Source organism: Lagenorhynchus albirostris, chromosome 4 (genome assembly GCF_949774975.1).
Source record: "Lagenorhynchus albirostris chromosome 4, mLagAlb1.1, whole genome shotgun sequence".
NCBI classification, from domain to species: Eukaryota; Metazoa; Chordata; class Mammalia; order Artiodactyla; family Delphinidae; genus Lagenorhynchus; species Lagenorhynchus albirostris.
In genome coordinates, this window is record NC_083098.1 from 48708486 (window position 1) to 48721760 (window position 13275).

Here is a 13275-nt window from a genome sequence, read left to right on the forward strand (position 1 = left end):
ACAGATTGCGTGTCTGGCTCCCCTTTTTCTTTCTTCTGGTAACACAGCCTAGATTTACTCTGTTTTCAGTGCATGGGGTTCATATGGGATGACCTATTTCTCAGCCCCTTCTTATCAGGGCCCACCCCTGTACGCTCAGAGAAGGGCAAGTGACCTAAGCCTGGGCAAATAAGAAACAGTCTCTAGAATTTTTGTTGAAACAATTGAAAAAGAAGTTCTTAATTCTTCCTGGAGTTCTAAACAGGTAAAATGGGTCTTAGACATGAGCTAATGCTTCGGGAGAGATTTCCGTATAATGAAGTTGGCCCAGAGGAAAGCACTTGAAATGGGGCAGATTACTGAGGACCTTGTTTGGGCACCTATGTCTACCAGGTGGCTCTGATTTATCCATGGACATTACGTAGACCAACAGATGTTCTTTTTCTTTAAATTTAAATTAGATTTATGCCTCATGCCAGTGAAATAGTCTGGCTTAATACCATCCATCTTTCACATTTCTGCTACAGATAACTTTCCAACACAAGTAACTCTATTTAATCTGTGTATTCATTTGTCTCTTCAACATTTATCTATCACTCATAAGCTAGGAACTAAATTAGGTTCTAAATTAGTTTACAAAGAGGAAAAAAATAAACCAGACTTGGCCACTACCAAACACAGCCTATGGAAGCATAACGGAAAGATATGAAGTTGTCTGGAGCTCCATGATACTTAGCAATGTACCGAGCTTTATAGGCACTCAGAGGAGGGTGGGCATCTGACTCCCCTTCTTGGAAGGGTGGGAGCTGTCAGAGAAAAGTTGCTAGAGGAGGGTACTACCTAAGGAGAGTGGGTAGAGTACCTATTCCCGACAAAGAGGACCAAGTGAGCAGAGGCATGGAAGCTGAAAGCAATGCAGTATGACCTGAGAACAAAAATAAGCAGTTCGTTTTTTTTGTTTTTACCTGGCGTTTAACGACAAGGCACGGATGTATAGAGAGCAGGAGGATAGGCATGGCTCAGACACCAGAGGTTCTCTTGTCACTCAGGAGCCATTTCAAGTGTCACCTCCATTAGAAATCTCATAACACATCTAAGTGTTTACCTTAGCCCTTGGATACAGATCACATTGTGGTTTACATGCTCCCATGCTGGACTATGTACTCTGCAAAGAAACTATCATATCTTGTTTCTCTTTCCATCCCCATCTTCAGTGTGAGTCAGGTCATAATCATACTAAGGATTTGACAAATGTTTGTTGAAATAATACATGAATAAATGATTTCAGGCCACTATTGATTTTTAAGGAATTTGTTTTGGAGATAAAAACATCATTATGACATTATGGTATTATGGAAACAAAATTTAGGAAGTCGAGAGATGAATGTATAAACTGCAAAAGAAAATAGCATGCATAGCAAAAAGAGACAGATTTCAACTAGGAAAATTATGAATCATCATAAAAACTTGATATTGAGCATCATGTCCACAGTATTTTCCAGTGTTCATTATTTCCCAGTTTCTTAGCCAGAAATACTTTTGTTTTTATTTTTACCTTCTGGGCTCTGTCCATACACTCAGATAATCTTGGAGGCAGAGGATTCTGAAAGATACTTATTTCAAAGGAGGGACTCTGCTAGTGTATGACTGAGCTAGTTCATTGACTGACATTTTCGAAGTGGTTGACAACATTAAAGAAATATGACAACATTAAAGAAATTTCCACCAATTAGGTATGGTGGAAATTATGGTGGAGGTAGAGAAAGTATGGCTTTGTTGTGTGTATTTTACATATGTGTATATTATGCACTGAATGTGAATATCTACAATCAAATGTTTAATGAGCACATATTATAGCATCTGTGTGTGATTGAAGGGTGTAGATGGACAGATAAGGGGAACTCTAAGCAGATTCCTTAACAGTTACAAATGTGACTCTAACAACAGCAACAAAAAATCATATAAATCACTTATTGGGCAAATGCATGAGTGTGTTACAATGTCTGTGGATAGTTTGGTGAAATCTCTGAGCTTAACAAAGTTGGGAAGAGACTCTTTAATGTTCAACCAATTTTCTGCTGGCAAGGTGCCTTATCCAGCACCCAGCTGCAGTATTACATCTTAATATTAACTGCGTTATTGTTTCATGTAGTTAATATCTGACAAACATTTATTTAGCACCTACTCCATCAGGCATTTTTATGGAAGCGGGAATGAAGAGAGGTTAATAAGCATGACCCTTATTCCCTGATCTAAAGAAGGAAAACAGATAAACAAATAATCACAGTGCAGTCTAATTGTTATTCTAATGGAGGTGTGTATAAATTGCTTTACTCCTGTTTTTCCAGGAGATCCTATCATCATCCCTAGAATTACCACAAAAAGAAGACTCTTTCTCCAGCATAGCTAATACATAAGAGCTGATTGTTCCAACACTGCTCACTGACTGCCCTGCTTTCAAGTTTTACTAACCCTCACCACAATACAGGCTACTAATAGCATAATCCCCATGTTGTGTCTGCCTAAGCAAAGAAATAAATATTTGACAAGGTTATACACAAAGTTTATTTCTTTTCCTTGTTTTAGATACACAGTTAAGCCAGGCTTCCCATCACCATTATGTCCTGTGGATTTTATAATCTTATAGATATTCTGGTTGATAAACATTGTGGTTTTGTTATTTGATTTTCTTTTAGTTGTTAACCATGAAGGGAAAATACAACTTGAGTCTATGACATTAAACTTTTTTTCTTAACTAGTTATCTGCGCCCACATGTTGAGTTATGGTTCTGTTCAGGGGAGGTTATAGCTTGTTGGCCACATTCTTAGTGGGTTGCTTCTTAGCTCAAGGATTGTGGCCATTTGGAAATGACATGTGTTCTAGGGGTAAAACTCCAGAGAAAAGTAACTTTTACTTACTAGGTTCGAAGTTTGAGTCAGGCCCATGCTGGCTCCAATTATAAGTGAGATTTACTCCTTTCCAGAGTCCTGTGGGGTGAGCATTACTGCCCTTGTTTGGCAGATGAGAAAACTGAGGAAACTCGGGGTCACAGAGAGTCAAAAGATGTAACCCAGACTGTCTTATTCAGAAGCTTGTTGGGCTAAAGCCAGCAACTACGGGGATAAGGAAGAGCCATACAGGAAGAAGAAATAATTATAAAACCACTATTAAATTTATCGAATGTCTTTGCTTCTTTCCCAAGGTGTCCTAGAAATCAATGTACTTTTGGCCCTCAGTTCAGTTTGCATTAGACCCCAAACTAAGATGCACATAGCTGAAGCAGGATGGGCAGTGAATTTAAGTAGGGGCACCCAGCTGTAAAGGACATAGAATCTCAACAATACAGATAATGTTCTACTTGGTGTTACATCTTCCCCTCAAAAGCTGCTTCTTATGGCATTCCCAAAGACTCCATCCCTGAGTCAGGCCTGGAGACTGAGGTAAGGAGATTTAACTGTCCTGCCGTTCCTGAGCTTTCTGTCCCTACTAACCAGACAAGCATCTTGAGAAGCACTAATTAGAGTGCGGACTCCAACATGAAATGTTAAAACTTGACTCTTCAATCAAAGGACTAGACAATGTTTTTAAACTACAAGTTATGATCCATCACTGGGTTATGAAATCACTTTATTATAGGCTTGTGGCCAACATTTATTTTTAAGTGGATAATTGGGAGAGGCTAGTATGAAACAGAGCAGCACCCTGTGGTGGGGTCCCAGGTACAAATCCTTTCTATGCCCTCGATTCTTTTTTTTTTTAACATTTATTTATTTTTTGGCTGAATCGGGTCTTAGTTATGGCATGCGGGATCTTTTGTTGCAGTGCGCGGGCTTCTCTCTAGTTGTGGCGTGTGGGTTTTTTCTCTCCAGTTGTGTCACGCGGGCTCCAGAGTGCATGAGCTCTGTAGTTTGCGGCACGTGGGCTCTCTCGTTGAGCAGTGCAGGTCGGTAGTGGTGGCACCTGGGCTTAATTGCCCTGCAGCATGTGGGATCTTAGTTCCCTGACCAGGAATCGAACCCGCATCCCCTGCGTTGGAAGGTGGATTCTTTACCACTAGACCACCAGGGAAGTCCCATCCATGCCCTCGATTCTTGCTGGTAGGAAATAGGCTTCATTCAGCCTCCTAGACCTCTCCTGAGCTCCAAAGGACAGATTCAAAAAGTTGTTTATCAGGAAAGGGAAGGGATGCAGAAACAAAGGAGGAGCAGTCAAGAAACAATAGTCCAGTCATGGGGCAGCGTTCTGGTTCCTCCTCAAGGAATATACGTAATAAAATACCTTTGAGTTCTTCTGCAGGAACTAAGGCCCTCACCTAAGTGGAGGATGGTAACTTCAGACTGAGCACAAGATTCCTGAAACACCACCCTGCTACCTCACCACCAACGAATTGAAAGAAAGTCTGCACACAGTGAAAGATAATGAAGACTTTGACCCCCTTCACCAAATGATTCTTTCTCCCTTTAAAACCTTTCATGGTCAAGCAGAATCTTCAGAGTTGGTTTTAGGACATGAGGTCCACCTTCTCACCAGGTTGCAACCCTCCTGAATAAAGCAACCTTTCCTTTTCCAACCAACACTTGCCTCCCAAATATTGGCTTTTGAGCAGCAAGAAGCCCAACCTAAGTTCTGTAACAAGTATAGAAAATAAAATATCAAAACACAATAGTTGATAAAGCAAGTATAAGTATTGTATTTTAAACTCGTTTTAGGCCTGTGTGTCTATACATGCATACATACACACACAGTGAATACATACATACACAGTACCTATAAATCTATAAATAGATACCAGGTCACATGGGTTTGATATTATTTCTCTGGCCAAGTAAAAACTTATTTTATTAACCAAAATTGGAACAAGAATACTCACTAACTAGTTTCATTGCAATGAAGTAATTACTGTGTTCCTTTTATGATTGTGTCCAGTGATATTTTATTGAAAATCAGCAGTTCACCTCATAACTACATCAAATGACTAATATTTTAAAAAATGAAAAGAACATTTTGAGTAGTGAAATTAAAGTTTTTTTTTTAAGTTTCCTCCTTCTTTCCTCTGTATTTCTAAGTTATCTGTAGTGAGCATGTATTCATTGTTTTTGTAATGAGAAAAAAATATGAATATATCTTTATAACCAACTAAGACCTCAATACTCTATGCATTGAAGAGGAAACTGTTTTTACCACAAAGACCTTAAAAGGGGGGGGGAAGCAAAAATTAGAAAAATACTGAAGAATGTCCCAGAGCAAAATACACTTTGGTGGTTTTGTTTGTTGATAAGGCCTGTGACTGTGCAGTAAGCACTTGGTTGGGGACATTTTCTGCTGACTTACTTCCTGCCAAAAAAAAAAAAAAAGAAGAAGAAAAAGAAAGAAAAAATAGTTCAAGTTTACGTACATTCAATCTATATCACTCCATGAATGTTTGAACAGCAGGCAGCTACAGTAAATTGTTCTCTAATTTAGACTTTTCCTGGTAGGAAAGTCCTCTCCCAGTGCCATTGCTGATAAAAGCGACCACTTGAAAGCATTCTCCGGCTGGTTAGCCAAGGTAATTCCGAAGGGAGAATTTACAAGGCACCAACATTAGTTGACTTTGCACAATTTGTTTTGGTCCTTTGGCCCTTTGAGTCATACCTAGGAGTTATTGAATCCAACTAAGTATGTTGTTTGATGCAGGCAGTAAAAGGAAATTAGGCAAAAAACTATTGTACCATTCACAGCCAATTTCAATGTATTCTTTTCCAAAGTTCATTTGGTTTGAGAAACTTTTATTGCTATTGCAACTTTTTGTTTGTTTGTTTGCTACTTATCACCAAGAATCACTCTGTTAAATGCCTTACTCAACACTCCAAACTGACTGGAATTGTGTATTAAGAACAATATTGAAAGCAAAAAAAAAAAAAAAAAGAAAAGAAGGCAATAGTAACAATTAATCATTGCTAATTTTTAAGCACAGACTATGTATGAGGAACTATGCCAAGTGTTTCACATACATCATCCTCTTAGTCTACACAATAATCTATGAAGTAGACACTCATCCACATTTCATGGATGAAGAAACTAAGGCACAAAGGGGAAGTGAGTATAGCACAACCTTGTGTGCCATGATAAGAACTTTGGACCTTGAAGATAATTTGGGTGAAGGTGCACAAGGTGGATCGAAAGTGAAAAACACCAAATGGGTGAAAACTAGTTGGGAGACCCATCCCCATAGACATACTGCAGAATGGTAAACATCCTGAGGACTTAATGATCTTGTGTCTTTCTACTTTGTCATCTTGTGGCAGTTTCATTCTTCCCTTTGCCCCTGGCAAATTCATACACCACCTCCAAGAGCTGGTTTTTGGGTCAGTTCCTCTCTGAAGAACTAGCTAACATGCCACTAACTTGTGTGAAAGGCAGAACAACATGAAGGCAAGAGCAGGGAGTTGAAAGTCAGACTGATCTGCTCACCCTCTAGCAAACTGGTCTTGGGAGACGCCTTAACCTTTCTGAGACTGTTACTGCAACTCTACAATGGGAATAATGTTACCTGATGTGCAAAGTGGTTGTGAAAATTTAGATGATACTCTTGCACTTCATAAGCCTCTATAAATAGCGTCTATTTACGTAGTTTGTTATCTCAAAGCTTCCTCCCTTTCTCCCACCCCAAGGAGACTGAAATGGACATTCTCCATTTTCTCTTAGCAGTCTAATCCTCCCTGTACACAAACATTGCCACCTTAGGTTGAAATGACTTTGGTTCATGGGTAAAGGTCTGTAGCTTTCTCCTGCCTCAACTAGATTCTGCCTTCTTGCCCTCTAGGCTGAATAAAGATTTCCATATCCTAACCTCTAGAACCTTGTGAAAATGTTACCTTATATGGCAAAAAAGATTTCACAAATGTGAAAGGATCTTGAGATGGGAAGATTATTTTAGATTGTCCAAGTGGGTATAGTGGGATTATCCAAGTGGGCACAGCATAATCACAGGCCCCTTTTAAGAGGCAGGCAGGGTATAAGAAGAAGAGTCAGAGGTGACAACAAAAGTAAAGGTTGGAGTGATGTAGTTTGAAGATAGAGGAAGGGACCAGGAGCTGAAGAATGCAGGTGGCCTCTAGAAGCTGAGAAAGACAGGACATAGATTCTCCCCTAGAACCTCCAGAAGGAATGCAGCTCTGAGGACACCTTGACATTAGCCTGTAAGCCCCATTTTGGACTTGTGATGTCTAGAACTGTGAGATAATAAATTTGTGCTGTTAAAGCCACTGAGTTTGTGGTACTTTGTTACAGAAGCAAAGTAACTAACACACCCAACTTTCAATGCCATCCTTTCTTCCTGAAGTATAGTAGTGTCTTCTTAAAGCATAAACGAAAATACAATCTGTATCTCTCCTAATTTCCGCAGCTGTTTAACACACAATCTCAATATCTCCAGTGTTAAGAGATTCATGGAACAGTGGTAAACTGCAAATAAGGTTTTACTGAACCCGAGAATACTGAGGAAAAAGTCTATTAAAGACATTTTCATGCTTAGAGCAAAACTCACGGTATAGAAATGGAACGTAATAAGAACCAATTCTGTAAGTTTGCCAAATGTGGGATTTATTACAGGTGGTAACATAAGTACAGGAACCGTTTTTATCATTTCATTTTTGTTAAATGTCAGCATTATCAAAGGATCAATAAAAAGTACAATATTTTAATGTAATGCTCTGGAAAGTATCCGTATATTTCCACTAAGTAGTAGAGAATTCTAGTTTCATTTTTATTAATTTTCTATACTGGGGTAAAGTATAAATCTTAAGGAGGTAAAAGCAGTGTCTACTTTATTTACTTATTTTTTTTAAAAAAAGCAGCCCAGAAAACTTAAGTGCAATTAATATTTATTGGCAAAGCTAATCATGACATTATTATGTAAATAAGTAGTTATTAAGTAATACAATCCTGGAAATATGCAAATATATATCAGCCAACATACAACACCAAGTAAAACCAGTGTTTATTAAACCAAACCTTGTTTCACAATATATGTTTGCTTAAAATTCTGGAGATTTTTCTTTATATGAAATTGTGATATGTCAACATTATTTCTTTCCTCTATTAATAAATATTGACTATACCACAACTTCATTTATTTTGTTTATGTAGAATTTCAAGGATAATAAAATCATCAGATGATTTTTCCGCAGTTAGATTGAAAACGAAAAAAAAAAAAGAAGAAACACTTTATATAGCAAAAGTACAGATTTAGGCAGCCGACTCTTCAAAAGTACAGATTTAAGAGCTAACTCTTCAAAAGTTTCTTGATTATTTTCTTATACAGAGGATTCTGCGGGTCCAGACAAATTTTCCTCCCATCCTTAAGCGTAGCTCTGCCAGGGAAAGAAGAGGCGCGCCTTTCAGTCCTTGGGTTTGAATTTGGGATTAGGCTGGCGGGAGGCGGGTGGAGAGGGGCGGTAGGGAAGGGGAGAGGAGAAGAGGGTGGGCACGAAAGAAGCGAGTGCAAGGACTCACATCAGTTGGGGGCTGGGGCAGTGGAGTCCAGCCCCGATCACCTCCAGGCTGGAGATGCTCCGGGGATGGACCGCAGAGGTGGTCTTCACACACACGCAGCGCAGGTCTCCAGCTCCACCTTCAGAGTCTGCTGCGGGTGGGCCGGGGACAGTGGGGAGTGACGACTCTGTGAATAGCCAGAGGTACCTTAGGGATCTTCTCGTGGCGTGGCGTCTGACCTTCACTTCCTCATCCACAAACCAGACCTCCCTCAGAAAGTGTCTGACTGTCCAGGTGGTAGAGCGCAGCGGGCAGCACGTGGCACAGCGCCTGCGCTCTTAGCCGCGCTCGGTCAATCACAGCTGGGAACCGAGACGGGTACAGACTCCGCCCCAGCCCCGGGGGTTCCAGCACTCTCTCCCCACCGCCCCCGACCTCCCCCAGGCCCTGCTTCATTCAGCTCTTACCTTGGGCGAGAGCGACGGCTAGTAGGAGCAGCAGCCCGGGGCTGGGCCGCGGGCCGGGGGCGCGGGTGCCAGCTGCCAGGCTCATGTCGCAGAGATGCCAGCAGGAGCCGAGAGCGCGGGGGCAGCCCGGGCTGGCGCTCCGCAGACCGGTGGTTCCCGAGACTCTCAGGCCGTTTTATACCCGCGGTGGGTCGACTTCGTCGGAAGCCTGGGGTTGAGGATGGAGAACTGCGGTGCGGAAGCTGAGACACTTCTGCAGAGTTGGGCACTGTGCAGCCAAGATTAGGGCAAAAGGAAAAGAAGCCAGGGATCAGCAGTCTTGCTGGGAGCTGGTAGCAGGATCCAACCGCCACCCTGAATTCATATAATACATGCACATTTGTGCAGTTAGAAACGGTACTTTAACCTTGTAAAAATGTATGTTTTCTTGGTTATGTGCAACAGTAGAGTTCTCTGTAGTCACCGTGTTGCAGTTGGTACAGCAGGAAAGTTTGTTTCCTTCTCAACCCTCAATTGCCTCATCAAGAACAAATACCGTATGCTAACACATATATAAGGAATGTAAGAAAGAAAAAAAAAAGGTCATGAAGAACCTAGGGGTAAGACGGGAATAAAGACCCAGATCCACTAGAGAATGGACTGGAGGATATGGGGAGCGGGAAGGGTAAGCTGTGACAAAGTGAGAGAGAGGCATGGACATATATACACTACCAAATGTAAAATAGCTAGTGGGAAGCAGCCACATAGCACAGGGAGATCAGCACGGTGCTTTGTGACCACCTAGAGGGGTGGGATAGGGAGGGTGGGAGGGAGGGAGACGCAAGAGGGAGGGGATATGGGGATATATGTATATGTATAGCTGACTCACTTTGTTACAAAGCAGAAACTAACACACCACTGTAAAGCAATTATACTCCAACAAAGACGTTAAAAAAAAAAAAAAGAACTGTTCCTTCACTTCTGCCTTTCTTGTTGATTACCACTGAGTGAGCTTGGCAGGTGCATTTCTTCCAGATGTGCCGTTTGTCATTGTTTTCTGCTACTAAAGAGTTGAATTTGGTCTCCAGGTGATGACTTGGTTCCAAATTTCACGTGAATGTGGAAAGTTTCCTCAGTCTCTTGAATGGGATCCACCTGGCTCTACCAACCATCGTCCAATATACTCCAGGAAGCAAGCTCAGTTAGCCTCATCTATCCTCTTATTCTGAGAAAAATTGTAACGGTAATGTTTGGATGCACGCTTTCTATAGAGATTGCTACCTGGATGTTTCTCCATTCTGCTCAGGAAGAAGAGAGGTCAAGGAGAGTTTTCAGGCCATATCTCCCGGTGCCTGCTGCCACCTGGCCGGTACAAGTGACAGGGTGAGATGGGCTGCACCGTTGGCGGGAGTAGTGAAGCTCTCGGGAGGACACAGAGCACCTGGGAGTTGAGTGTGTAAAAGATGCAACAGAATCCTGCACAGAAAAGGTCCAGAGATCAATATAGACCATCTTCCCTTCCCTGAAAAAGAATGACTTTGGCTCTTGATCAGGGCAAAGCACGCCCTCATCTCAAAGCCAGAGGCTCCCTGTCACACTGATTAACAGTGGTGAGGGGCCTCAGGAGCCCACTGCATGGAACTAGCAGACCTCTTTTTTTTTTTTTTTTTTTTTTCCCGGTACGCGGGCCTCTCACCGTTGCGGCCCCTCCCGTTGCGGAGCACAGGCTCCGGACCGGCAGGCTCAGCGGCCATGGCTCACGGGCCCAGCCACTCCGCGGCATGTGGGATCCTCCCGGACCGGGGCACGAACCCGTGTCCCCTGCATTGGCAGGCGGACCCCCAACCACTGCGCCACCAGGGAAGCCCTAGCAGACCTTTTAATGCTCAGCAGGACCAGATTTCTGCAGGGATATGGAATTTAGTTCCTGGGCCTGGAATGTGCTTTCTCTTACTCTCCCACCACCTGTCTTTTCAGCTGGCTAGTTCTACTCATATTTCTGGTGTCTGCTTAAATATCACCTCCCCACAGGGGCCTTCCCCGACAGCTAAAGCTACTTGTTTTCCCTGTTGTTGTCTTGTAACACCCACTGCTTCTCCTATGTCTCACAGCTCATACAAACACAAATATATGACATACACACACACATGCATATATATCTAAATGTGTTTAAAATGGTTTCTCTTCCTAAATGGAAAGCCCCGTGTGGTGAGATATAGTACTGTCTATCGCTATTCTAGCTCCCTGGAAGGAACTCAGTATAAAGTACTACACTAGTGAAGATGATAAATGTTGAAAATGAGAACGATGAGGCTTTGACGTGTTCATGTGTCTGTTTCTTTGTGTAGTTGGAGCGTACCTCTATATGAACTTGTGGTCGTGATTATTTGTCAGCCTGTCTGCCTCTCCCACCAGACAGTACTCTCTTCAATGGCAAGTCTCTGTGACTTACAGTCTTTGAATATCCAGCATCCGTGCAATGGCTGGTACAGCATGTATAAGTCATACATGTGTATGGAACTGAAACTTGAGATCCCAAATTGGGTTAGCCCAGAGGGAATGGACAGGAGGGGTGGTTTGGCGTATGGATGGGCAACATACTGGATTTGTACAACCTTACCCCACAGATTTCAATATTTGCAGTATAAAGGAACCCAGGGAGTAGTGACAATGCATTCATTCTTTCTCTGCATCTAAATAGAATAATTCAATATGCGCACACAAAAGTAAGAGACATATGCATTATGCAGGAGGTATTAGCCTAGTGTAAAAACTGTGTCATGTCTCAAGAGGTGGCCCTGTTGGATTTCAGTAGGAAACCACTAGAGAAATGAACGAGATGCTGAGCTATTTTAAATTATTGGAGAAAAACTGATCACCACGACTGCAGTCACCATTTACTGCTTTATTTATTACATGTTTATTCGTGTATGTTATTTGTTAACTATTACTTAATAAAAGTATTTATTTTGTAGAGAAAGCGTCTAAGGCATTAAACCTATAATAGTGAGGAGAAAATAAAAGGAAACCTAATAATGCAGAGATTGTGAACTATGTGCTTAATACATGAGTGCTCCCCAAGGTCCATGTGCAGTTTGGGATAGATGAACTGATATCTTCTCCTATAACCATCATAGTATGTGCAGTATGCTATTTATGTATCAAGTCCTATTTTCCGTGTCAATAACATTATGTGATATATAATGTAATCTCTTAATTAGAGAAAGAAAAATCAAGCAAAGTGATATGGTATGTGGTTAAGAGCATAGTTTCAAATTACCACTCTGTCACCTACTTAGTTATCTGATTCTGAGGCAAATTTCCTAATCTCTTTGAACTTCGTTTTTCTTCCCTATAACACTAATGGTAATAATAATAAATACTAACTAACATTGACATATGGGTTATTGTGTGACATTCATTATCTTCAGCACTTTGAATTTATTAACTGTTAATTTCACATCAACTCTATGAGATAAGCAATATTATTATGCCATTTTAGAGATGAAGAAACTTAGGCACAGAGAGGTTATGCAACCTGCCCAAATTTACACAGCTGGCAAGTGGTGGACTAAGTTACCCTCTCTTTAGAGGACGTGCTCTTAACCAGATCCTAGCTATCTTGTAAGAATTATTAAATTCTTTACAATTATTTAATTGTAATGCATGCAGAACAATTATTTTGTCTGGAATATTAATCTTATTATTAATATAACTCATAATATTAATAGTTATTAATAAAGTTTAGCTATTACTATAGTACATTAAAAATAGCACGTATCATCAGCTAGTGACTTTTGTTGGCCATATTGTTAAATACCAAAGTTTAAAAAAATAAAAACCTAAGTCTTTTTTCCCTAATAATTCTGTTAAAAGTAATAATATATGACAACAAAGCAATAATAAATTTGATTTTATATTAATATTTCTTTAAGAATAGCGTGGGTGTAAATGAAAGAGATTAGACATTAAAGAAAGTTCTGTTGATTGTAAACTAACAGTTAGTAGCCTGGTAAAGCTTAAATTCTCTATCGTGTTTATTTGCAAGGCTGATTCTCATACTGAAATGGTTACCATCTAGATATTTAGTAAATGCAAATACGTACAAACATGTCAAGGTAAAACATTCAACACCAAGTAGAATCTGTGTTGTTATTATTATTATTGAAAATACTATCATAGATTATTAAAAATATATATGATATTATATACCATCACATATTTTTGCTCTACTGGTATTAAATATATCCACTTTAAAGTCAATAACCACTGCTTACAAGATTCACATGCTACAGCTTTATTTTTAGGATTTGAAGGCTAAAATAAACATTAGAAAAATCTTTCAGAGAATGTTTTGAAACAAGACATCCTAGG

At 40.5% G+C, this 13275-nt stretch overlaps 1 protein-coding gene across 1 annotated transcript; it reads right to left on the reverse strand.

The window, feature by feature from the left end:
• Positions 1 to 7911: 7911 nt before the first annotated feature.
• On the reverse strand, positions 7912 to 9055 carry LOC132519292 (platelet factor 4-like). The gene is made up of 3 exons (XM_060147225.1): positions 8923 to 9055; positions 8477 to 8642; positions 7912 to 8334 (listed from the first exon to the last, which is right to left on the reverse strand). The coding sequence occupies exons 1-3, from the start codon at positions 9005 to 9007 to the stop codon at positions 8247 to 8249; spliced, it is 339 nt and encodes a 112-aa protein (XP_060003208.1). The 5' UTR covers positions 9008 to 9055; the 3' UTR covers positions 7912 to 8246.
• Between the last annotated feature and the right edge of the window lie 4220 nt (positions 9056 to 13275).